Source organism: Notothenia coriiceps, unplaced genomic scaffold (assembly GCF_000735185.1).
Source record: "Notothenia coriiceps isolate Sejong01 unplaced genomic scaffold, NC01 NC01_scaffold00002126, whole genome shotgun sequence".
Classification (NCBI taxonomy): Eukaryota; Metazoa; Chordata; class Actinopteri; order Perciformes; family Nototheniidae; genus Notothenia; species Notothenia coriiceps.
Window position 1 is genome coordinate 18,685 of NW_011334827.1, and position 25,994 is coordinate 44,678.

General features: G+C 41.1%; 2 protein-coding genes across 4 annotated transcripts in view; one reads left to right on the forward strand and one right to left on the reverse strand.

The window, feature by feature from the left end:
• The window catches only part of LOC104965835 (UPF0472 protein C16orf72 homolog), a 9,271-nt gene extending 5,655 nt beyond the window's left edge, over positions 1 to 3,616 (reverse strand). Inside the window, exons 1-4 of the mRNA XM_010794856.1 lie at positions 3,242 to 3,616; positions 2,147 to 2,227; positions 1,375 to 1,442; positions 973 to 1,183 (exon numbers count right to left, since the gene is read on the reverse strand). Of these exons, the coding sequence (XP_010793158.1) occupies positions 973 to 1,183; positions 1,375 to 1,442; positions 2,147 to 2,227; positions 3,242 to 3,437 (556 nt within the window). The 5' untranslated portion in view covers positions 3,438 to 3,616. The remainder of the gene's footprint in view (positions 1 to 972; positions 1,184 to 1,374; positions 1,443 to 2,146; positions 2,228 to 3,241) is intronic.
• A 2,065-nt stretch (positions 3,617 to 5,681) lies between these two features.
• usp7 (ubiquitin specific peptidase 7 (herpes virus-associated)) overlaps positions 5,682 to 25,994 on the forward strand; it is a 26,139-nt gene continuing 5,826 nt past the window's right edge. The window contains exons 1-25 of one of the 3 annotated variants that reach the window (XM_010794868.1): positions 5,682 to 6,648; positions 10,606 to 10,704; positions 11,103 to 11,301; positions 11,457 to 11,595; positions 11,859 to 11,947; positions 12,048 to 12,156; positions 13,361 to 13,491; positions 14,003 to 14,057; positions 14,146 to 14,226; positions 14,600 to 14,690; positions 14,822 to 14,904; positions 15,974 to 16,083; positions 16,712 to 16,889; positions 17,160 to 17,304; positions 17,869 to 17,999; positions 19,766 to 19,900; positions 20,026 to 20,127; positions 20,708 to 20,813; positions 21,013 to 21,105; positions 21,210 to 21,277; positions 21,500 to 21,600; positions 22,027 to 22,083; positions 22,412 to 22,565; positions 23,976 to 24,043; positions 25,099 to 25,207. In XM_010794868.1, coding sequence (XP_010793170.1) covers positions 6,558 to 6,648; positions 10,606 to 10,704; positions 11,103 to 11,301; positions 11,457 to 11,595; positions 11,859 to 11,947; positions 12,048 to 12,156; positions 13,361 to 13,491; positions 14,003 to 14,057; positions 14,146 to 14,226; positions 14,600 to 14,690; positions 14,822 to 14,904; positions 15,974 to 16,083; positions 16,712 to 16,889; positions 17,160 to 17,304; positions 17,869 to 17,999; positions 19,766 to 19,900; positions 20,026 to 20,127; positions 20,708 to 20,813; positions 21,013 to 21,105; positions 21,210 to 21,277; positions 21,500 to 21,600; positions 22,027 to 22,083; positions 22,412 to 22,565; positions 23,976 to 24,043; positions 25,099 to 25,207 — 2,724 coding nt within the window. In that variant the 5' untranslated portion in view covers positions 5,682 to 6,557. Of the gene's footprint in view, positions 6,649 to 7,073; positions 7,160 to 10,605; positions 10,705 to 11,102; positions 11,302 to 11,456; positions 11,596 to 11,858; positions 11,948 to 12,047; positions 12,157 to 13,360; positions 13,492 to 14,002; positions 14,058 to 14,145; positions 14,227 to 14,599; positions 14,691 to 14,821; positions 14,905 to 15,973; positions 16,084 to 16,711; positions 16,890 to 17,159; positions 17,305 to 17,868; positions 18,000 to 19,765; positions 19,901 to 20,025; positions 20,128 to 20,707; positions 20,814 to 21,012; positions 21,106 to 21,209; positions 21,278 to 21,499; positions 21,601 to 22,026; positions 22,084 to 22,411; positions 22,566 to 23,975; positions 24,044 to 25,098; positions 25,208 to 25,994 lie in introns of those variants that run through there. The other 2 variants (XM_010794877.1, XM_010794885.1) reach the window with 2 other exon arrangements.

Sequence of the window (25,994 nt, forward strand, 5' to 3'; positions counted from 1 at the left end):
TTTATCACTCACTCGCGCTGACGGGGGGGCGGAGGGTATTCGATTAACGCAACCACTGCTCCCAAGCCCTGTTGTTGCCATTTTATTATCTGTTAAATAAGGTTAGTTAGACCATGAGTTAGACCCAAGTCTTCCTGACAGTTCACAGTGTGCCGCTGGCCCGATGTAATTCAAATGTACCGCCGCGCGCAGCACAGACACACAGCTGCTGCCCAGCCGCAGCACCGGAAATGAAAAACTGACTATCAGAGATGTAACGTTATCTTTGATAATATTTCGTCTCCTCATTTTTCGTCAACGAAAGTAAAGAGAGATTTTGGCATAGTTTTTATTTAGTTAACTACATTTTCGTCTCGTCACTTTTCGTCAACGATATGGCATGATGATTTCGTTACAGTTATTGTTTACTGCCGTCTGTGCCGTCGTCAAGTTTTCGTCATGGAAAAAAAGGTCGTTGACGAACATATTTCGTCATAGTTTTAGTCAACGAAATTAACACAGACTTGCTCTCTCACACACACACTCTTCCAGGAATACACTTTCTGTACTTCAGTGCTTTCAAGTCAACACAGTTATTTGTTTTACCTTAGAAGATTTGTAAATCAGTAAAAGAGTCAATAAGGAAAGGAAATTCACCTTATATAAAGTCTGCATGTTCATATATTATAAAAAAATAAGGAGAATTATACCTTATACCCCAGTACAGTATTTAATTGTACATTCTGTTATTTTTTTTTAAGCCTTTGAATCTAGTGCATTGTAAAACCTTATATTTATCAAGTTTGTGGAATCAGTAGGTCTCACGAACACATAGAAGTACCTTAATTAGTGAGCATGCCCTCATACAAAGGCTGGTATTTAACATATACTGGTCTTAAAGACCATCAGTTTTTTATGCATCAATGTATCAACCTCCTGGGTTGTAAATCAAATATCCGATTAGATGGACAGAATGGTGGGCTCTTCACTCACCGTGCAGTGCTATGGCCTCCCTGAAGGGCTGCAGGTCTGCCTCCACAGATGAGCCGGTCTCCGCTGGAGAGTTAGCCCGACTCGGGGCCACCATGGCCAGCCGGGTGTTGGTCCTGCTACTCCTGTGCGGTGGTGCTTTGCCGCACAGAAAGCTGATAAGATCCTCCCTGCGGATGGTTCTCCGTCGCTTCTTCACCCAGGCCAGCATGTCCTGCAATCCAATACAAGCGCAATCCGTCCTTAGGCAAGGTTTCATTTTATGATGCAATTTGTATCCCTCTTGAACACGCCTGCTGTGTACACTTAAAATAATCTAAAAGCACTGGTTCTTACATTTCAAACAAATGTGACAGGAAGGGGTAGCATCACAATTTGTCCGGATGCAGGAGAAAAAAGACCCACCTTATTACGGCGCTGGTGGCCTGTCTGGATGCCCCGATCAAAGGTTCTCTGATGGGCCTCCACACTCTCTGAGATGGTAAAAAAATGCAATATAAAAATAATTAGAATTTTTCATTATCATGTGTTGGAACGCCAAGCAGATAATGACACCTTAAATAACATACAGCTTGGAAATATATTTGGCATAGGAACATGGAGACATCTAAATATCATGGGTTATGATGTAGATACTTTTATTTCTATACATTTTTGGGGAAAACATAAGAGGAAAATCACATGACTGACAGCTTTTGAAAGAAACAGCAAATTACTTCTGGAAGTTGCTCACTCCCTAAAGCTAATTCTACCCTCTTCCAGGTTTTGGAAGGTAAACTGCCAAATTGGGAGTCAAGTCCAGTAGAATCTCATTCTTACTACAACAAACCGCCTCCCTTTTACTGGTAATTTCCTTACATTGTTATACCATTTTTTGATTTTTTTTTTTTTAAATAAGGTCTATTTTTCATCTATCCCTACAGTGAACATGACACGCAGACATACCAAAGACCTGCAAGCCCTGTGAGAGACAGATCAATAGAGCGGATAAGAGTGTTTACCACTTGTTGGATGAGCCCGTCAATAAAACATGTCTGCATTTAAAAGTACAATGATAGTCAGCAACAATCTGTATTGATCAAATGAAAGCACACAAACAACTGTAGGTGTAGTAGTTAGCAGACCGATATATCTTGCCCAATAGCACGAGTATGGAGAGATGTGGTTATATAGTTACCTTTGTAGAGGTTGGTGACTGCTGTGGCAGAGTTCTGAAATGGCACCCACAATGACAGGCCCTGCTGATGGCATACTCTGTCTGTGTCGGAAAGGGGAAATATGTTTAGTTTCTATGCATAACACACATGTGAAAGAAAGCATTCTGAATAAATGTGACCTAAAAAAGGACAACAAAACATTTGAGAGGCTTGGTGATTACAGGGTTGAAGTGGAGATCATTTTCATTCGCCATTTTGTCCTGCTTCTAAAATTGCAGGGACATGGTTTGGCATAAAAATAACTGTCAGCCAGCGCTAGATGGCCAGCAGCTTATTTAGCAAGAAAGCACCGACACACCAACTTAACTGCATCATCAGCAGTAAAGTTGCTATGTCAAACATACATGTCAAACACGGATTCACTTAACAAGCTCTGACATAATAGACAGGAATGTAGTATGTTTGATGGTAACTTAACGATAGCATATTGCTCACAAACCAATATTTCCACAGAATACAATCCTCGCCATTTTGTGATTATTACGCGTTGCTAAACAAACTGCTCGATCAGCAGCAAACCGAGCGTTTAAGAACAAGAGTGAATGTAAGTGCCGTTAACTCTATATACTATAATAGCATATTTCAACAGTCAGTCATGTCTGGTGGAACAGATGGTAACACTGACAGTAAACCAGAGACTGTCATCTGGGAATGTCGCGTAGCTACGATTGTTGTTACCATCGCCATTTTGTATCTAGCCCGGCTAACGTTAGCTTTCTTCTGGTGACTAAACTTCAACAAGCCGTCGAATTGCGAAATATATTCATGTTGAGATACTTTAATTATGCCAGTAAAAATGATAGTTGTTTGACAATATAACCAGGTTTCGTAACTATTTTATGTCACTGGCTAACAGCTAGCTAAATTTAGCCTTTGCCAAATCAGCTGTAAACGTTACCCAGTTTTGATGAGTTTTCTAGCAGGCTAGTTAGCATTCTACGTTAGTTCACAGTAACGCGTAATTAGCCAGGATGCTAACAAACAAGCTAAATGCTAACTAGCAATGTTAGCCTAGTTGGATCAACTACAGGCAAAAAGAAAGCGCTGGTGTGCACCTTTGTATAACTGTGCCACGGCGGTGGCGGAGTTCTGGAAGAGATGCCACAGTTTATCCTGGTCGTTGTCGGCCTCCTCCTCGCTCGGCTCCCTCTGTTCCGCTTCGGCCAAACACTGCCGCTCCCATTTTGAGAACCAGTGCTCGGGTCCGTGTTCCTGTATCTCCGAGTCTCCGTCTTCCTTCTTCTCCTCCATTTAATGCACCAAAAACAGGAGTTAGATGCTCCTTTTTATATATTAAACTATTAGTATCGGGCCCTATATGAATAATTATTTGAGTACATTCATGAATGCTGTTTGATTTGTAATAGTTTGCCCCTACAATACAGCGTTGCTCTCTGGCCCCACTACCATCTGTGAAGATAAGCTCAGCTAACTATTTTTCCTGGTAGCCGACGTTGTGATATATACAACGCAGACTATCTTGTTGTGTGCTTTAGCCCGCCCATTATATCATATCTCGACTATGATTGGTCATATGAACACTGCAGGGCGGGCTTGAAAGCTTTATTCAGAATCGTATTGGCTCACGGACACGTCGCTCAAAGCATTGACACAAAAGAACCACAGTGAAAATTCCTCACAAGCTTGCGAGAGAGAGCAAGCTGTGTCGTGAAAAATCTGCAGTTTCAATAAAAACAATGTGATTATTTGTTTTGAAAAGTGCTTTATAAATACTGTTTTTTATCAACTTTATTATTTTATCCTTCTCTTAGCGTATTTTCTTTCACTTTATAATTAATTCTGAACCCACAAGCTGGGGAAAGGACATAGGCCTACATATATTAACCATATCTACTTTTTCCGACAACAGCTAATTGAAGGCCTCTAATATTAGGGGTGACACCTTATTTATACAGTTATATATATACACTATAATATGGGCGACTCACATGAACCCTCTACAAGTCCATATATGACTCATGATAATTTACCTACAAAAACATTTTTGACCTGCTCAAATGGAGAGAAAAATGATAAGGAAAATAATTAAAATGTTATGCACACCAATTTAACAAATAAAAAGGAAATTACATAAACGAGAGGAAGTCAGTGATCATAAAAAGCCTAACTGCGACGGGTATTATGACCTGGTGTAATATTATTTTTCACCACTGCATGGTGCAATTTACTCAAATATGAGAATGCATGTCTATTACAGCAAAGCACCTTCTGGTTACAGCAATGAAGATTTGGATTGCTAAGTATTATGAAAATGATGAACACTGCCTTGCTTATGTGATATTTCATGATAGGCAGTAGGTTGTCCTCCAAAATGGTCACACCCAATGATATACAAGGTTACAAGTAAGAAAAGTGACATTATTGTAAGCCTTTTTTAAATGTGTTTTTTCATCTTTGATTAAATATGTTTTTTTATCTTTGATTTCACTTAATTGGCTTATATTGCGGTATACTTTTGTTGTTGTCGTGTGTGTGTGTGTGTGTGTGTGTGTGTGTGTGTGTGTGTGTGTGTGTGTGTGTGTGTGTGTGTGTGTGTGTGTGTGTGTGTGTGTGTGTGCTATTCAGCTCAAATAAAACTTGGTCCTATGAAAATAAGTGAAAATGGTTATTTGTGAGATTTATTTCAGGGTATTTCTTGTTGATTTCATACATCCCTGATCTAAATTAAAAACGTACAATGGTAATGTAACCTTGCTTTAATGCAACCTTGAGAATCACGAATCAGGTTTAGGAGGAAATTAAAAATGTAAATGAAATAAATGTACAATAAAAGTACATACAAAATAAATGAGGTTACAAAATGTGTAGACGCCACAAAGCAGCAATGGGCTACCATACACTGAATGCAGGGCCCCTGGAGTGGAATGTTGCTAATTGAAATGCTATACCATTAATATACAAATAATGCATTGAAGTAAAAACAAAAAGCACAATAATTTTCTTCGATAAGTCTCCTGTTAATTGATAAAGTCTGGTTTTTATTAGTTATTATAATAGGCAATAAATGCTCCAGTTCGGTAGGAATGTTGTTCTTACACAAATGTCAATATAAAATGTGTAGGAATAACTATTTATTTACAACACCGTTTCATAACAAATGTTTTAAAGTTAAAACAAATCTTAATGTTATTTTTTGTTTAACTATGTTAAAGTATTTTTGTGGAAAAAATAGTACGATAGGAAATTAATTGAGTACACTTAATTAGGCCTACTTATTATTATTGAAATATTGCTTTCTGTTCAAGCCATTGTAAATCACTGATTTGGGCTCCAGTGCAAGTCATAAATATGCTAGGCCCTGAATTGTCATTCTTATAACTTCATTTAATTTTAAATTGTTGTTGTTGCACTAATATGTTGTTCCCCTGTACCAGGTCTCGTCCATTTATAACATGGATGTGAACCTGGCCGGGGATGGGCCATGGTGTTTGGATCTGGATCTCCATGCGGATGTGACATTACAGAGAAGAGCGCGACCGCCATTTTGAGATTTACCTCAGACTCAACACATCACAAACCACGGGAGGAGCGGTTTAGAAGAGAGCCACTCAGGTTAATGTTGTATGACCGGGCACATTCCTCAAAAGAAACAAGAGGGTTAGCATAGAAATGCAACCAGGTGCCGTGTTTTGTTGTGCATTGTGTTAGGTTAAGGGGCGGTTTGCGTGGATTTGGTTTATGTCGGGCCGTGCGGGCAACTCTCGTCTTCGCGAACTTCCAAATCAACACTAGTATTGGAAACTGGTTTGAATGGATAGCTCTTTCCTCCGCTCTTCCCCAGACGAGGGACAATCGGAGGAGCACACGGATTGGGGATATCGCAGATAAAGTTGTTGAATGTGTGTTAATAGCAAATGAACCGTTGTTTTCATTGTTGTTGTACCTATATCACCAGTTCGCTGCCTAGTGTCAGGTAGCTTAGCAATAAACAGGGTATTTGTTCCTCACGGTGCAGGTCGTGCTGTGCGTTGTCCCCACATTTCCCGGGGTAAAGCCGGATTGATTTAGCTAATTTAACGGGCCTCCCCTCCTCGGAGCCCCTGCCCACCAATCCCCGTCAACCCACAGCGACTAGCACCCACCAAAGGCGCCGAGATTGGGCGAATAGCGAGCAAATACGTCCGCGTTTCTCTACCCGCTCCCCCGCCGACCTCCCCTCCTCACTCCCCGGCGCTGACTGCGGACAAGGCCGAGGTCGCGACAGAGCAGGCCCGGCCGCCAAGGCTCGACCTGTCCACCCCAGCTCCGCATCCTACCACACCTCACCAGCAGTCCAGAACCCGGTTCCCCCCAGAGCCGACCCTAGACAAGGTCGACAACAGCATCACCACAACAACAACAGCTGCCAACATGAACCACCACCATCACCACACGCAGCAGCAGCAGCAACAGAAAGCCGGGGAGCAGCAGCTCAGCGAACCGGAGGACATGGAGATGGAAGGTGAGTTATGGTCCATAGAAGGGTGAACGAACACTTTAAACCCTTAATTTAACTGTTGCACGAGAAATGCATGAAGTTGAAATTGTGAACGCAGAGCTCAACTTTACAGTAAACACGAAGGCCCGATGCTAGCTAGGATAGCCAGCTGCATTTTTTGCTGATTGTGCGTCCGTTGCAGCATACTTGTGTGGAGCTGACCTCATTTTGCGTTATAAGCTAAGGGGGCTTGTTTTTCCTCTCCGTATTCTTGCAATATTCACATGCTGGTCGATAACCCATCATTAGCTGTTCAAAAACAGTGTTAAACATAACACACACAAAAAATCAATTTGCATCTTTGGGAATTGTTTTGTTCACGATCGGTCGCTGTGACAAGTTCTCTCCGATGCCGTTTGCCAAATCATCGCAGTTTAGAATCAACATGCAGTCACAGAACTTCAGGCCCGTTGATTGTTGATAACTTAACGTTTAATGTTTGTAAACACCGCAATTAAACCGGAACCATCGCTAGGTAAATTAAATCTTGCTACTTTGACGTATTGTGATTGATTTGGATAGATATCGGCACCTGCGTTTCTCATCTACGTGAACAAAATGTTATTTTCTATGCTAACATATTACTTAAAACATAGCCCGTTAATAACCGTTATGCGTGAAACGTTAAGCCATCTTTTTCTAAATGACTGTGTTAGCATCGTGTCTGATGGCGTTAAATGCGGGCCTGCAAACAAACGAAAGCACATACTGTGTACATTATTATTTCAGTGTGATTCTTAAAATGCTATTTCAGTAAATCTGTCTGGCTTATATGTTTTGACCATAGGCGAATTACGGACATTTGTTTTATTGCTCAATGTTTTTCATTAAACTGGCAAGAGGGAATGTACATTGCTTGCGAGACAGCTAATTTTAAGCTAGCCAATTAGCTCCAACCCCCATTTATTTACTGTCATTTGCTGGCTAGCATGCTAGTTAGCTGATCGGCTAACACTCACGGAGGGGGTGTGTGGCGATCCAAAATGGTGGCTTGTATTTTGCAATGTTCGATTTGGTTGTTAGGCCTTGCATATTTGCCTCACGTAATCTAGATGTTCCTGTTGTCTCTATTGGCCGTTGAACGATATAAAAAACGCACTCTGTGTCATACCCTTTCGCTAGAATTAATTCTATTTCGCTGCGGGTATTGTGAATCCAGCTAATGTCGGCTAATAACTGCCTGCAGATTAATATGAGGCTAGTGTTTGCTAGGTAGCTAAGTGGCTAACACTAACGCAGATACGTCGATCGTGATTTGCTAAATTGACTGCGTGGTATAACAAGTTTAGCCTTGCCAGTAGGGCATATGACAATCTGTATGACTTACTTTAAATTATGTGGTGGTTTTGGAGTTTGTTAAATTATATGTTGACGTTTGATAGTGTATTATGTGAAGCGGGTGGCAGTGCTGGCAAGTAACGGTAGTCGCCGCTGCGGTAAGCCAGGCCCGCGCGGGGATTTGCTGCTTCATTGTATGGACGACCAAACGGCATGGAGCTCGCCATTTTTAATGATCTGTGTTTTTGTTATACAGCTTTGTAGCAAGGGCCACCTATGTTAGCGTTTGGTAGGCACTTTAGACACACAAAACACCCGCACCATCACATTTTACAAAGTTTTCTTTTTATTAATGTCAACTTTGGACTGAGTAGAGGCTTGAGGGAGACTTCAGCATCACTGCGTCATTTGGTCCTAGTGATTTTATGATCTGTTTGTAAACCACATTGTTTCTTGTTATTAGGTTGCTCTGTAAATATCTTATCTTATTTAATTACATAATTTATCAAGTACACACTGTCCTATGTGCTTTTTACATTTTGAATTAGTAATTTTGATACGTTTCTTACTAGTAGCAGGTGCACTCACCCCTTAGTTGCTGGTTCACCCCTGTTGGATTAATTCCAAGTGCACTGCAGCCTTACAAGGACAGTGAAAACAAGTTGACAAAATAAACTCCTCACTTTTTTTCCGCCTGCCTATAGATAAACATACCACTATTTCATGGGTTGATTGTTTATACAGTTGCAGTGGGGTTAATCCATCATATTCTCTGCATATCTCAGTCATTTTATCTGTTTTGCCAATGCAAACTTACTCAAATGCCAGGCTGTTGCTGCCACAAAAACAATCTCTGATGATATGTTATTTAAAAAAAGTGTTGTGGCTCTTCAATCCTGTGTTAAATTATTGGAAAACAAAAATAACAATTTATCTAATAGCACATGATTAAGATTCTAATAAATAACCTTAAAAGTCCAAGTTTAATTTAGCGATATAATGGTACTTCATGATATTGTTTTAGGGGTGTTATGTAATGCATTAGTGTGGTCCGATGCATCATGTGCCAAGAAAGAGTCTTAGGATCTGCTGTGCTGTTATAACCTTGTTGTTGTAGGTTAAACACACATCTGGGGATAGTTTTTTATTTCCCCAGCATACAGTTTGTCTTGGTGACGACTTTTATTTGCTGTTTTTAGTCCAGAGGCTTTGGAAAGGAGGAAGAATTATAATATTTAGTTGGCCCTCCCCACGTGAAATTAAAATATGTATTTTTGCGTTTTTTATTAGCCTTTACTGTTGTTGTGCTACCGCAGCATACAATGTTCAATTACTGTTATGCTTCTTGGAAATATACATTTATAAATAATAAATCACTGGGTTGAGAGGCTTCTGATTTCCCCCTTGCATGTTGGTTTGAATGACTGTAGGCCTTAGGGGTGTTTTCATCCAATATGAAATTATTGGTCTAGCTTGTGCAAATTTTAGCGACTGATCCATTAGGATGTACTGCTCTGAAGGCGGGACAAGAAATTGTCATAGAGTTGACTGACAAGCCACATTAGTGGGGTGTAATCCACTTGTGGAAATGAGGTCAGTTTCCCTGGAGGACTTGGTCAGTAACGTTACCCGAAGACGCACACGACTGACACCATTGCGTCTCTCAGCTGGGAGGAAGACGAGGATCACATTAAATCCGGTGTAAGAGACGGACTGACACATCAACACATTCGGAGACATATGCCCGAGTGCTCATATCGATGCTGACTCCTGTTGCATCACTGCCATCATAACAGGATACAGGCAGATTTCACTCCCTCCTTACTCTAATCTCTCCCTTTGATCAGTGTGTTTTGATGGAAGAGGCTCCTTATTCAGCTGGGATAACTGTTGTCTTCTGTGTGCGCGTGTGTTTTTGTTTGAGCGATGACTTGCAGCCTGTTCCTGCATTGTGTCCATAATTACCCAGCCTACTGTAATGTCGCACGGTCTTTGTCACACACGTTCTCTCTCTCTGATTCACAGACTGGGAAAGAAGACTTGTCATGTTTGCTCAGTGGAGTTTTCCCAGTGAAATGTATAAAAGAGGAAAGAAGGATCACTTTCAGTGGGGATAAAGATAGGGATAGTTGTAATTCAAAAGCCATTCAAAGTTGGTACAAGCGGTTTTTATCCCTTTTAGATTGCAGCGCAAATGATCAGATTGCCCATCTTAAAAGGGTGCACAGACACCTTGCCAAATCCCCCCTAAATGGTTCCCATAATTTCCACAACCTGATGACACTTCATTAGCTAAAATATTTAAACATTATAAAAAGTATGTTTACTCTGATTTTTTTTCACCACTTTTTCTAGAATGAAAATGGTCAGATAGAGCGGGTGTTCTGTTTTAATCAACGCATATACTGTGGTTTGAAATGGCTATCGCTGTTTCTTCATTTCAATGTGTAACTTGAATGAATACGAATCTGACAGAAAGCCACATCTGACTTCTTTAGGTCTTGTTGCCTAATTGTAAGAATCTGTCAGATGATCTTACAATTTTGACCCCTCGTTTCTGAACTGCTGAAGTTACATAGTTAGGTTCCATCTTATCTAGGCTACTACCATACAGTCTTATCATACTGTCCCTCTCTTTTACAGCTGGAGACACGGACGACCCTCCAAGAATCCCGGCCAACCCGGTGATCAATGGTAACGTTGCCATGGCAGATGGACACACAGAGGAAGACATGGAAGATGGTGAGGATGATTTGCATTTACACTAACAAACACAAAAACAAACACTTTTTAATGGGCGGCTGTGTATCAAATGAGTCCTTGTATGGAATCCTCTGCCTCTGTGAATGAGTGAATGCTGTTTTGTATATGTTAACGCCCTTTGAGGATTTGCATAGACTGAAAAAGTGCTATATGCATATGCAGTCCGTTTACCATTTTGCTTGTTTTAAAGCCAGTGCGGTGAGTTTAATCGTTTTAGGTAATGATCCAGGTTAAATACTATCCTTTGACTTACCCATATTCTCACATTACGTTGCGTCCTTAACCAGTTACATCTAGTCATGTCGCTGGAGGAAACCCGTTCACCACCTAACCTACGCCGCCCCTTTCCCCCCCCGTCTCCCTCCATCTTCCCACAGACACCAGTTGGCGGTCAGAGGCGACTTTCCGCTTCGTGGTGGAGCGCTTCAGCCGCCTGAGTGAGTCTGTGCTCAGCCCGTCCTGCTTCGTCCGGAACCTGCCGTGGAAGATCATGGTGATGCCGCGCTTCTACCCCGACCGGCCACACCAGAAGAGCGTGGGCTTCTTCCTGCAGTGCAACGCAGAGTCAGATTCCACGTAAGAGTCTTGGCCGGACCAGGGATTGTGGGGAACGTGGCAAAGGCCCGCATGCACACACCTAAAACCTCTTCAGGTTCTTACATAGACACTAAATGGCACTTGTGTGAATGCCACAGACATCCTTAAAATGTTCCTGCGTTCTGTTTTTGCAGGTCATGGTCGTGCCACGCTCAGGCCATGCTGAAAATCATCAACTACAAAGACGACGAGAAGTCTTTCAGCCGCAGGATCAGTCACCTGTTCTTCCACAAAGAGAATGACTGGGGCTTCTCCAACTTCATGTCCTGGAGTGTAAGTAGAAGAAAGATTAATGCATCAAACACTAACATGAATAAACCCATATGTTTTTCACAACCTCAATCAGAACTTATAGAAGTATTCATCTTAGCTGTGTATTCAACTTTTCTTTTTTTTTTTGGATTGAGTGTATAGAAGAAACTTTGCCATTTGTTTATTTGGACTTCTTAATTATAAATAAAGCTAAACATGCAAGTCAGTGCTTCTACTTCTACCCACTCCTATTGATCTTAACTGTTTTGTTGGTGTTGTTTCAGGATGTGACTGATCCAGAGAGGGGCTTCGTTGATGAGGACAAAGTCACATTTGAAGTCTATGTCCAGGCAGATGCCCCACACGGAGTGGCGTACGTAGCACTCAATTCTCGCTGTGTTGACTGTCCTACAATACTCCCAGAAACCTATGTGTAGGATTATAGTAATAACATCCATTTCTCTCTGTTACAGATGGGACTCAAAGAAACACACAGGCTATGTTGGACTGAAGAACCAGGGAGCGACCTGCTACATGAACAGCCTGCTACAGACGCTCTTCTTCACCAACCAACTACGACGGGTATGGGTTTATTATTTTCATCTGTGTGTCTCTTTTATATGAGCTACACATTGTATTTCATATGTTGGTTTGGTTAGCAGATAAAGATTTTTCTTGTGTAAATATGCCAACCAATGCCTTCGCTCAGTGTTTGTCTACCTTTATCCACATTGTGACACATATTGATGGCAGTTACCTAAATATTGTTATGTTTATTTAAATTCACAGCTTGCATATGTATTGTATGCTTCTTTTATGTGTTGCTGCCTTTCCTGTTACTATGAGTAATTGGTTATTAATGCTCCTCTACAACATTTGATGTACCACTGTTTAGGTTCGCACGATTTGGGGAAATAATCTAAGTGCGACCTTTCTGACAGATGATTCGATTTGCGATATTTGCTTTTAAGCGACCCAACGGAAGTTTATATAAAATGCGGCCATATCTCCGGCTATGAAGGTCGTATCAACGTGCTCCCGTCTCTAGCAGCCCGAGCTACGAGTGAAGTAACTAAACTTACATGAAACTTCCATTGGGTTGCTTTAAAGTCAAGCTTCAGTTTAAGATTCACCCTGTAATAGAAACATGTGATGGAGCATTACTAACCTGACTCAGATGGTTTGTTTCACCAAACCATCTAGGAAAGCTCCATTGGAAGCCATTTGGAAAAGTGTTTCAAAAATACTTGGCAGGTGATTGGATCAATCTGCCTATCACCTACTATCATGGGCCACTTCTGATTGGTTAACAATGACTGGTACATGTGGAGCACAGCACTTCTGATTGGTGTGGATGACTGACACACAAGAAAAAAAAAAAAATGTTTCCAAATATTTTATGAATAAAGTGATAACTAAACAAAATCAGGTTGTTTATCAGAAAGTGCTTTGTTAATAGTTCTATTGCTCGAAGTGGAGTCAAAAGAGATGAGTTTTCAGTCTGCGCCGGAAGATGTGTAAGCTTTTTGCTGTGATTTCAATAGGGAGCTCATTCCACCATTTTGGAGCCAGGATAGCAAACCCACGTGTTTTTGCTGATGGGAACTTGGGTCCCCCTCGCAGTGCGGGTGCATCGAGCTGTTTGGCTGATGCGGAGTGCACGTGCTGGGGTGTACAGTTTAACCATGTCACTATCGGCTTCAGGCAGGATTTTATAGGCCAGGATTTTTTTTAACCTCCATTTTAGAGTATTGATGTATGAAATGGTCCTGACTCTCTCCCCCAGGCGGTGTACATGATGCCCACAGAGGGAGATGACTCGTCCAAGAGCGTTCCCCTGGCTCTGCAGAGGGTTTTCTACGAGCTGCAACACAGCGACAAACCCGTCGGCACCAAGAAACTGACCAAGTCCTTCGGGTAGTGTAACCTTTCTTTACAGAAGTCTGGCTGTCCTTGACATTTTGTATTTCCGTAGGCCAAACCGGATGTTGGCATCACAAAGACTCCCTCACCCAAAGCCAATGGGATTTTTTCATTTAATGTTGAAATATTGCAGACGACAAGATCTGTGGAAAACACATGTCTATGATACTTAAAGGCAGGATAATCTCCAGATGAAAACAACACAATGTTTGAAGTGTAAATGCAATCGCCTGGAAGTAAAAGGCAAATATTAGGCTATAAACAAACAACGTCATGCTTGCAGACTTCACTTCTCCACCGCTAAGCTAAAGGTGGCTAATGTTGCACGTGATGGAGTTTTGTAGTCTCATTTCATTGATTGTTAGCAACTGTCATTGACTGTGAGATGAGGGAACCCGGAAGTGCTAACATACACTATCTAAGGACTCATTCCGGCACTACAGAGGCTTGAGTGCCTAATCCTACGTATTTTATCTAACGGACATTTTCTTTTTCCTCTCTGAAGATGGGAGACACTAGATAGCTTCATGCAGCATGATGTTCAGGAGCTGTGCAGAGTGGTGAGTTCTTACATACTCTCTTGAAGAATGTGGTTCGGTACATGTCGGCATGCTGATTTATTACTGACTCACTGTGTGTGTGTTTCAGCTCCTGGACAATGTGGAGAACAAAATGAAAGGCACTTGTGTTGAGGGAACAATCCCTAAGCTCTTCAGAGGAAAGATGGTGGTATGTACTCTGCCTTTTTCTCTTATTATCAAAAAAATACCATTTTAAAAAGACAAATGTATTTTTAGTGAGCATTATGTGGTTGTTGAATTAAGAGAACACAGTAATGCACGACGATGCCATTGTAGGTCAAAGTCAGACTCAAACCTCTCAATTCAATACTTTAAACTTTAACATTCTTACCATTCTCTACTTTAAGTGGTTCTAAGATGCCGTAGTAGAAATGTAGCTCAACATGTATGATTATTTTTGAAGAAAAGTAGTTTAGCTTTGCATAGGATGTGTCCTGTAACAAGGCCAGTTTACGAGTAGAATTAGGTAAAGGGTTTTGCTTTGTATCATACAATCTGACACGGCGTGTGTTCCCCTCTAGTCATATATCCAGTGTAAGCATGTGGACTACCGGTCAGAGCGGATAGAGGACTACTATGACATCCAGCTTAGCATTAAAGGAAAGAAGAACAGTAAGTATCAACACAACTTCATGGCTTTTCTGAAACATTGGGAAAGACGTGCTGCACCGGATCCACATGACTTGTGGTTTTCTAATATGTTTATTTTCTTGATCTCATCTTTGCGTTGTTCTTATTTCCAGTCTTCGAGTCATTCAAAGATTATGTTGCAACTGAGCAGTTAGATGGAGACAACAAATACGACGCGGGAGAGCATGGCCTGCAGGTGAGTCTTCACTTTGACGGGATCAGAACAATTTATGTAGGGATGGGTATCGTTAAGGTTATCGATCTGGTCTTTTAACGGTTCTTTTGGAGAAAAAAAATAAGCTAAACAAATTGTGAACAAAACTAACATTGCCTTTTTATTTAAATTAAATACATATTTCACATCAAAAGAAACAAGTGTTTTAACATCATATTAAATAATGTGATGACAGAACTGTAAACAGAATAGCTGAAACTTTAACAAAATAAATAACTCGGTTACCTCTAATCATTAACCCATGTTTGTAGAATTGAGTTAACTCCGTGTGTTGCTGCTAGCATACAACGTACCTGTGGATGGCGCTACAGAGCTACTAGAAAGACAGTCGAAAACGGTGCATTTCCCCACTAAATCTGACAACTTGCTCGTGTTACCGCCCTTACGTGCTAAACTCTTATGGACTACCGCACTTTTGGTAACGAGTGTTGTCCACATCGAGACGGGTAAAGTTAAACACACCTCGGAGCGCTTTCTCTCCGCTTCCTCCTCCGTGTGTGTGTTGTTGCATGTAGCAGCTGCGTGTGTGTAAACTGCCCCGCCCCCTCGCACACAGACGGGGGAGAGAGATCTCTTGACTGGATTGGAAAGATCGAAAATACAAAAAATAATCATAGACGCATTCTGCAGTCTTTTTGCGTATTAGAAACAGTTGGCGACACTAAAATGGCAATATAATGTTTGTGTAGCATAAGATATGACATTTTTTACATGTCTCCAGTACCGATAACGTCGAAGCTTAACGGTACCACAGTCTTTAATAATTCAGCCCCGTTTAATACCGGGGCTCGGTACCCACCCCTACATTTATGTGTCAAGTTCATGATTTATTCTTACCATATCGGAATTCAAGCTAATTTAAAACCCAAATCTTTGTCAAAGTTCTCTATTTGATAAAGCAGGATCCTGATGATTTTTATAAGGCCAATATAAATGTAACATCTTGGTTCAAATAAGTGACTTCAAACGTAAAGGGTTAGAGAATGTCAATGTAACGTACTGACCTGTTTTTTTCTTTTTGGTACTCCAGGAAGCAGAGAAGGGAGTGAAGTTCCTCACCTTCCCTCCGATCCTCCATCTGCAGCTGATGAGGTTCATGTATGACCCACAGACAGACCAAAACATCAAGATTAACGACAGGTAGGAGAAACACAACGCCGTTATTCCACTTTCCCGTATGCTTTTTTATATATTACCTTACAGACGCATACACTGCCTCCATCAGGTCTCTCCCTGTCGCATAATGCGTCGGCGGCGGATCGTTAGACATAAGTTTAGAGACACTTTAGAATAACACGGGTTAAAGGGGCCGTCTATTTCCAGAAATGGCACTTGAGCCCCCACTCTCTTAACAACATTCTCAGACCTCCTGCCCTAAAACAAGTGAGAATGAGTCATTGAGAGGTTTTCCTGCACTCCGTATCATTTTGTGTAAAGCTTTGTGGGAGCTAATGGTGTTTTAATAATCCGCCGCGACGATGTGAGACTTTCCACACATACGCACGCACATGCGCAGCCATCCAGAATAGCTCATTTTCCTCTCAAGCGTCTCGACGAGCTCTGAGTCATCCTTGTGAAGCTGCCACCAGCACCTGGGCCCCGAGAGCTTTGTATATGTACAGACACACACACACACATTCATTAATTTCTTTCCTATATTCTCCTGCCTATCCCTTCCTTTCTTCTTCAACATCTCCCTCCCTGCCTGTTTCATCCTCTCACATTTCCCCTCTCCTCTTTGCTTCTCCTTTCTCATCTGAACTCTTAGATTTGAGTTTCCTGAGCAGTTACCGCTGGATGAGTTCCTCCAGAAGACCGACTCAAAGGACCCGGCCAACTACATCCTGCACGCCGTGCTGGTGCACAGCGGCGACAACCACGGCGGTCACTACGTCGTCTACCTTAACCCGAAAGGAGACGGCAAAGTCAGTGTAAAGGAACCAATAGTAAGTACATGGGTTGGTTTTTTTATACACCAAAAATGATGTAGGCAGGGTGTGGGTTCCTGCACTTAAAATACCATTGTTATCACAACTACAAGCTTTACTCTGGGGCTGACTTTTCACCACAAATAATTAGCCTAAATATTTATTTGTTGTACTTCCGAGTTAGTATGTAGACCTTTTCTGAAGGTAAAAGTTAAAATATGGATATGAAAAAAAACACAAACCTTAAATAGAAATTCAACATTTGACCAAACCTATTTTGTCTCTCAGTGGTGTAAGTTTGATGACGACGTGGTGTCGCGGTGCACCAAGGAAGAGGCCATAGAGCACAACTACGGTGGACACGATGACGACCTCTCAGTGCGCCACTGCACCAACGCTTACATGTTGGTGTACATCCGCGAGTCCAAGCTCAGTAAGTCACATACTCCTTCTGCATGTCATGCTAATGTATAACAACAACAGCTGCTGTGAAATGACTCGCTCGTAATCATTCTCGTCATCTGCAAACACTAGGGCTGCCCAATTTACCACAATCGTATCTTTATATAAACTTTTGCAAACGGCACATGTGTCAAAATACATTCTGAGTTATACGGGCCCTATTAGGCAAAAGTTCAGGATTCCTAATTTTATTTTGTTTCTCTACGTTTCCATGCTTTAATGTTCAAAAAGCTCTTTATTTCTCTCATACTGCCTGTGCTGCAGAACCTGTTTTCACCCTCTGTCTGAAACCAGAGCCCAGTCTGCTCTGATTGGTTAGCTGGCCGGCTCTGTTGAGATCAATGGTGCTGCCCTAGCCCACACTACGTATATTTAACGGAAGATATCATTCCTGTTTCCGCTTTGTCCTTTGATAACTGAGTTCTTCACAGTAGCAGCCTTAGGTTTCTCTCTCAATGACTAGCTAACACACACATGTTACAGTACTGCAGTCTGTCTGCTCTGATTCTTACCTGCCTCTCTCCTCTTATCCCAGGCGAAGTTCTCCTCCCGATGACAGACGTGGACATCCCCCAGCAGCTGGTGGAGCGTCTGCAGGAGGAGAAGAGGGTGGAGGCGCAGAAGAGGAAGGAGCGCCAAGAGGCTCACCTCTACATGCAGGTCCAGGTAGGAAACCAGAGCCGCTTCTATATCATTTTGCAGACTTGTCGTGCAGGCAGCTAAGTGTAAGGGTTTGGAGAGAATCCCTTTGCGTTTGGCTTTTTAAGAGTTTCAGACTGAACGGAGCTTGGAAGCTTTCCTCACATCGTTGCTACTGCAGTGCTGTAAATCTGCCGGTGCCAGACCAGCAGATTGGGCCCTTGCAGGCGCTGCTCTAACACAGGGGTTCCCCAAAGTAGGGGACCCCCCGGGGGGTTCGCGAGATGATTACAAAATAAAAATGGAAAATTAAAAAAATAATTAAAATAATTAATCTTTTTTTAAATTATTATTACCGTAATAATAACGTTTGCATAGACATTTTTCAGGGGCGGACTAGCCATCTGTATAATTTCCCGGCAACGAGGCTCCCCCTTTGACAATCCACTAGCGCAGTGTTTCTCAGACTTTTTCATACCAAGGACCACTTCACCAATAGAAAATGCTCACGGACCACCTAACTCCACAAATATCCCAAAAACAATAGGCCTGCTTACCCATTCCAACAGTATATAACACATTACAGCCTAATAATGACAGCTTAACCTTCTCTATATCGCCTCGTTCACACATTAAATCAACAATACAAATACAACTACAGATTGTATAAGCATTTAGTTCAAATGCGATTTAAAATCCTCTCAGGTTTTACACCTCTTATTATGAAATGTAGAATACATTTATTACGAGTTTATGTCCGAGCCAACAGACTCACAGATTGTTGGCTACTGAGAGATATGCAAAATACACTGCATGTAGTTCGACACAAACCTCCGCTGTGGATTTTCAAAACAAAATACAATAAAACTATGGTCGCAGGCCCAAGTTTAACTCTCTGAGGCCTGCTCGGTCTGCCTACAAAACAAAAATAAAAAAAACTTGAAATGAAATTAATTCACTAGTCTTTCTGTCGCTATCTTGTTGCTATGTAATATACATGTTTTTATTAGCATATCCTCTATTGTGAGCCTCTATATTACATGTTTTTAATTATATAATACTTTTTTTAACAGTATTTTTAGGGTGGCTTTGCGTATTGACAGCTTCCCTGTTAGATAAACATATTTATTTTTTTAAACATTTATGGGACCTAATGCGTCCCGACCAAGATCTTTATGTATTGTCAGATATTTTTCTGAAAAGATTCCTCAAGGCTGAATCTGAGTGCGCTGCTTTAACTGTCAGACTTGGTGTGATTGTGCATTAGGACTCCATCACTACACCTTCACTATCTGTAAAGAAACAACAAGAATGACCGTTTTTCATATATTTTACGATGCATTTAAATTCTCCTAAAAACGGCCCCTTTCTGTACTGCAGAGTGGACGGTTGTTTTCTACGACTTAGAGAAGCAAGATGTGGAAGTCACAGTGTAGTCTAGATATTAAAAAGCAGTGATTGAAGGAAACTGCTTGTTAAAGATAAGAGAGCTTCATCCTGTTCAAAGATGTCAGCTGCTGTGCCTTTCATTATTTGTCCCAAGTATTATGTCAGGACAAAAATATATTTGTTTTCTTTATCAGTTTCTGCTGGAGAGGCAATAGGAAGAGACTCAGTTCCTCATTTTTTGTAACAGATCTCAGCTAATTTTCAACATGAGAACATCCTTGCATTTTTAAATGTGTTGAAAAACTTGTCACAGGATAAATTAGCTGCCTATTCCATACATTTTCCCAACGAGATTTTGGTTCTGTCTGTCAATCACTAATGTTGTTTTTTCTTCCTGTGCACAGATAGTAACAGAGGACCAGTTCTGCGGTCACCAGGGCAACGACATGTACGACGAGGAGAAGGTGAAGTACACGGTCTTCAAAGTCCTGAAGAGCTCCACACTGCAGGAGTTTGTCCAGACCCTCTCCCAGACCATGGTGAGAGACTCAAAGATATGCTGGTGTTGTGCTTCTGTCTTTGTCCTCTTGATGTTGCCACTTTCCACCTTTTTTTTTTTTTATACGTGCAAGTTATATTAAACTCAACGACACGTTTGCCTCAGGGTTTCCCACAGGACCAGATGAGGCTGTGGCCCATGCAGGCGCGTAGCAACGGGACCAAGCGACCCGCCATGCTCGACTACGAGGCCGACTGCAGCAAGTCGGTAAGTGTTGGGAAGACCGGTTTGTGGGTGTAACCTGTACAGGTATTTGTTATACTCGTCGGACATCTTGGAATTGTTTTCTCCTGCTGTTCAATCTACCACTGAAGCTTACGACTATCATTTATTTGCATCCAGTACAAAGATAGTTTGCAGTAGATGTGCAGATTTTATTGGGTCAATGTTATCATTATTTATTATGAACTATTAAACGAGTTAAATATTCTCCAAAACGGCACCATGTTCCAGGATGTTTCTGATGTCGCTGTGTATACGTCATTAAATCATCCTTGGTCGATTAAACTGGCAACATTAAAATGCATTTCTAACTGACATCCAGCCGCCGTTTACCGGTGACCTTTGATTGGTGCGTCTTTAGTTTCACAGTGTTTAGCTTAACTCAATGGAAGCAGGATCTATGTAAATGCGAGGGGGCGACATCTCAATCATGCCACTCCAAAGAACCAGGCTTATGAAACTTCAGTGTATTGTGAAATGAGCATTTGTGCATTACAAGACCTGTACGAAAACCTCCGATACTGTGTTCCACTCGTTAATGTTTATTTCCAATGTTTCGTTTCAGATGATCGACTTGAGCGACAACGAGAATCCCTGGACAATATTCCTGGAGACGGTGGATCCAGAGATGGCAGCCAGTGGGGCCACATTACCCAAGTTCGACAAAGACCGTGAGTCCCACACGTCCCTGACACGTTGACGCTCAGTCGAATTGAGTTTGAACTGTTTCTAACCGACTTGAGTAGACGTCAAAAGTTCTGAATTAGTTTTTGCGTGTATAGTTTTCAATTTGGAAAACTCATTAAAGCAACTCTTTGACATGTTTCCCACCTTTTGTTGTAACAATGTCCTTGCCTCTTTTCCTTTTAGATGATGTCATGTTGTTCTTGAAGATGTACGACCCCAAAACCAGAAGCTTAAATTATTGTGGACATATCTACACACCTATATCCTGCAAAATAAGTAAGTGGTCGAAGTCTATTTTAAGCTTAACTCACCTTGTAATTTAGGTAAAAATGGCTTCAACTTATTTATTCAATTATATTTTTGTGTCTCTTTTCTTCCAGGAGACCTTCTACCAGTCATGTGTGAGAGAGCCGGGTTTCAGCAGGAAACTAGCCTTATCCTCTATGAGGTGATATATTTATTTAGTGGCACATTCCTCCATCTTTCTCTCACTTGTTCGTTCTTGTATTGTAACACAAACTGTCTCACACACTCTGCTGTTCACACTGTCAAATACAGCATCTCTTTTTCCCACTAAACTGTTTTTTGTTTGCGTTTACACATCCAAACCCAAACACCCCTTAGACCGTAGATGTTGACTAAGTTTCCCATGATGCCTTGTGTCTCGCAGGAAGTAAAGCCCAACCTAACAGAGCGGATACAGGACTACGATGTCTCTCTGGACAAGGCCCTGGATGAGCTCATGGACGGGGACATCATCGTCTTCCAGAAGTAAGACTTTATTTTATGTGTGTGTTTTACATTTGTGGTGTAAAGTGTGAGCTAATTCGATCACAATATATTTTGACGACTTCACAACTGAGTTATTTTGCTATTTTTTAAAAACGTTACAACAGCGTAACCTTGTAGAATCAAACGTATGGAGTTGTTAACCGCTAGAAGTGCTAACTGACAGCTGCTGGAGTCAGAATGCATGAGGAAGGGGATGCAGTCATCATGCTTTCTGAGACAAGTAACAATGACTGTAAAAAGAGCTTGCGTTTCATCCCTTTACCCTGAACCTCTATGATTTAATTATAGTACTGTTTGTTATACTACCAGTGAGACAGAGGAACTATTTCTCTCTGGTATTTGTAATAAAATGCATAGAAAAAACGGAGACGTAGCAGAATCAGAAATCCTTTATTTGTCCCACAGCGGGGACATTTCCAGTGTTCAGCAAAGGGACAGTGCAGATACAAAGGCAGACATAAAGTAAGTAGACTAACATATTAAATAACGAGGCAATCACATGATGATTTTTTTTTTTTTAAAGTGCACATCCAAGGTTTAAAAAAAAAAAAGAAAAATATTTTTAAAGAGAAAAGTGTTTATATTGCTCACGTGTGTAAATGGAGGAAGTACTTGTTTAGAAATGTTGTCAGGACTGTTGACTCGTCTGCTTGTCTTTGTCCTGCTATTGTTTTATACCTTTTTTTAATTTTCTCTCAGCCCGTCACATTTTTTGACTTTTGTCCAACCCTCTCCTGTAAACCTGGCATGTTCTACATCTCCAATCAATTCTCCTACTTTCGTCTTGCAGGGACGACCCAGAGAGCGACAGCAGCGAGCTGCCGACGGCCAAGGACTACTTCCGGGATCTCTACCACCGAGTGGACGTCATCTTCTGTGACAAGACCATCCACAACGACCCGGGCTTCGTCGTCACGCTGTCCAACCGCATGAACTACTTTCAGGTAAGAGCTTTATGAGTTAATGTTTGACGTGAAGGGGTCAAAAGGTAGTGATTTCACTGTTTGTATCAGCTTAACGTGCTTAATGTTGATTTAACAAACACGTGTCATAAGAGTTGATACTTTTTTTTGTTGTGTAAAGAATTGTATCCATCTTCGTTACTCGTTCACTGAAGTAATGGAGTATTACCCAATATTTATCTGACAAGTCAAAAGCCTTGTTATTTATTTTAGTAATTTGCTGCCGTATAAATATGTACTAGGGATGCCAGAAACTGACCATGATCAAATTCTAAAATCGGAGAGCCCTGGCGAATATTAATCGATTATTCGCCTGCGCTGCTGGCCTCCTCCAAGTTTACAGTAAAACAAACTGGTGGTGTGACCAATGGCCATTTACAATTATTAATACTATTACTATTATTAGCATTAGTCTATATTTTGGTTGAAACTAAGCCAGGAAAAAAAAGAAAAACATAAATAATAATAAAAAAATATATAAATAAAATCGAAATGTTAAAAATAATTTTCGATTATGGAGACTGTAACGAATATTCGAAAAATCGCTGGCATCCCTAATATGTACAAAGGCTATAGAGAGGCGAAGTCCCGCCCATCTACTTCCGCCCCACGGGACCTTATTTCGGAAAAATGATGTATAGAAGTCAATGGGGAGAGAAAGATTATCTTTCCATCCCGTTTGAATTGTGCCACGAATTACACTTATGATGTTTGTCAATCTTAAAAAATAATTTCCATGTCAAAAAAGTCACAGTTTGTCGTAAAACTGTTGAAATATAAGAATATGAAAAATACGCAACTAGAAAAACTAAAAATCCCGGTCCCGCATGCTGGCTCTTACGGAATCGACTAACTCCCCTTGTGTGTATGTACAGCTCTCAACATGCCCAGACTTGGAGTGATTTTCACCTCTTTTAATACTTTCCGCCTCATTCTGAAAGAAAGAAGTGAAATGTGCCAACGTGACGGCCGTCTTGGTGTGTGGTGCGAGACGGGAGATGTAGTTCATTGAGCGGTTTCACACACAAGAAAGTGTTACTTCACAGTTTTACGACACATTTTTATTTTTTATTTCTTTCAAAATAATCTTTTAAATTGACAAACATCTTATGTGTAATTCGTGGCACAATTCAAAAGATAATCTTTCTCTCTCCATTGACTTCAATACATACTTTTTCCGAAATAAGGTCCCACGGAGGTCCCCCGGAAAGGGAGGGACTTCGCCTCTCTATAGATTTGGTGCCCTGAATGCTTTAAACATGCCACGTCTCACCTTATCTTTAATGTGTTTTTTCTCCCTGTAGTCTGTTGGCATTTCAGTTGTAAGTGAGTTCTGACAGGCTGAGCTGATTTCCACTTGTAATGTTTTTTTTGTTGTTTGTTTTTTGTCAGGTGGCCAAGACAGTAGCACAGAGGCTGAACACAGATCACATGCTGCTGCAGTTCTTCAAGTCACAGGGGTAGGAGGCTTGTCTCATCCATGTTTTGCAGATTATACTTACTGACTTTTACCTAAGTAACACCATTAATGCAGGACTTTAACTTGTGTATATATATATATATTTTTAGCTTGGTTTAAATATTTTACTCAAGTTAAGGGTCTGAATGCTTTTTCCAACATGGCAGATAAGTCTTCCTTATTCTCTATTTCCTGATTACTTATACTTTTTTTTTAAGTCTTCACTTAAAAATATTCAGGGATTAGAGTTACATGATATATATTCCTTATTTACACCTGGCACCACTAACTCTCAAATGTTCTAAATAGATTTTATAAGTGGCAGCAAACATACATAATTTAAAACCCTGATCACTATTGTTGACCTTTTTAAACACAATACTGCACATTCATTCCTACCATTTGTTGATTTGGGGGGAATGAAAATACAGCATGCGTTTATGGAGTTTTTAGTACACTACTTCCCCATTGACCAATAATGCTTATGGTGTAAAATGTGGGCTGATTGTCACTATTTCCAAAGCATTAACTTACTTTTAAATGGGGCTCTACGGTTAATAGGAATGTGCTGTTTAACATGTGTCATGCTACATGGGCAGAAATATCCCAATAAATATCATATATTAGACATTCCTGAAATACTAATATTGGTGCATTATGCAACATAACTCCATACCACAACACTTATTGTGTGACGTTTTGAAATAACTACAGAGGGCTCTTGTGTACTGTTGTCCTTCTCACAGCTTGTGTGATGTTTGCCTTTGATTTGACTACTTGCAGCTGTCAGTAGAAATGTTGCGTAACCTGTCCCCCCCCACCTTTCTTTGTTGTTTTCCTCTAACTCCTCCCACTCTGCCTCCCTCCCGCCTCTCTTCTGCCTCTCTGCATCTTCTCTGAATTTTTTCGTCTTCCCCTCCCGTTCACCCACCTCTCCTTGCCTCCTTTCTCTGCTCCTTCATCTCTTCTTTGTTCCTCCCCCTCTCTCTCTCTCTGCTGTCTTCCCTCTCTCCCCCCTGGGTTGTCTTCCCCCCTGCCTGGTGGTGTGGTGGCCAGGTACAGGGACGGTCCAGGAAATCCTCTCAGACACAACTATGAGGGAACGCTGCGGGACCTGCTGCAGTTCTTCAAACCACGGCAGCCCAAGAAACTCTACTATCAGCAGGTAGGAGTCTGCCAGCTCTCAGGTTTTGGGTTTTAGCATTATTGGTTTGCTTTCCCGTATGTTCTTGGAAGTATCTGTTGGCCCAAGATGGCTGCTGTTGTGCCAAAAGGCAGCTTAAAGTGGACCTATCATGCTATATCTTAATAATATAGTGTAGGACCATATCTATATAAGGCATATTTATACTTTTTATTTTTCAAAATACCAAACAGATCATGCATTTTAGCCATTCCTCATTTCGCTCAATTTAACACTGTCTTTTCATCATGGGCTGATTCTGTGAGAACAGCACCATCTACAGGCCTGGCATATGTACTACAGCGTCTCCAGCGCTTTCCAACGGCAATGTCCGTGGCTGTCTCCTCCTGATTGGTGGAGTTGGCCCAATAGCCGTAGCGCCACTTCTGTGACGTCATAGAAGTGTTCAAATCTGGATCAGTCTGTATCAGATCCGTTGCAGCCCCTTTTTAAGAGATTTGGGTATGGAGGAAAATAGAGAGGGGTGTGTTTTCTGACACTCGGTGAGTTCCCCTTGGATAGGTCACCTTTAAATGTTTTAAGCAATTTCTTTACTCAGTCTTTTCACTTTTTAAATCTGTTATTTTTCACACTGTCATGTTGCTCATCGTCTTTCATTCAGACCTTGTTCAGACCTTGAGTAGTTTATGTAACATGTTTGACCTTTTGTATTGTTGGTCTAGTGATGGTCATTTTTTACAGAGAAAAATAATTGTCTAATTTATAGGAACAATTTGGTTGATATTCATAAATATTTCCCCTCGTGCAT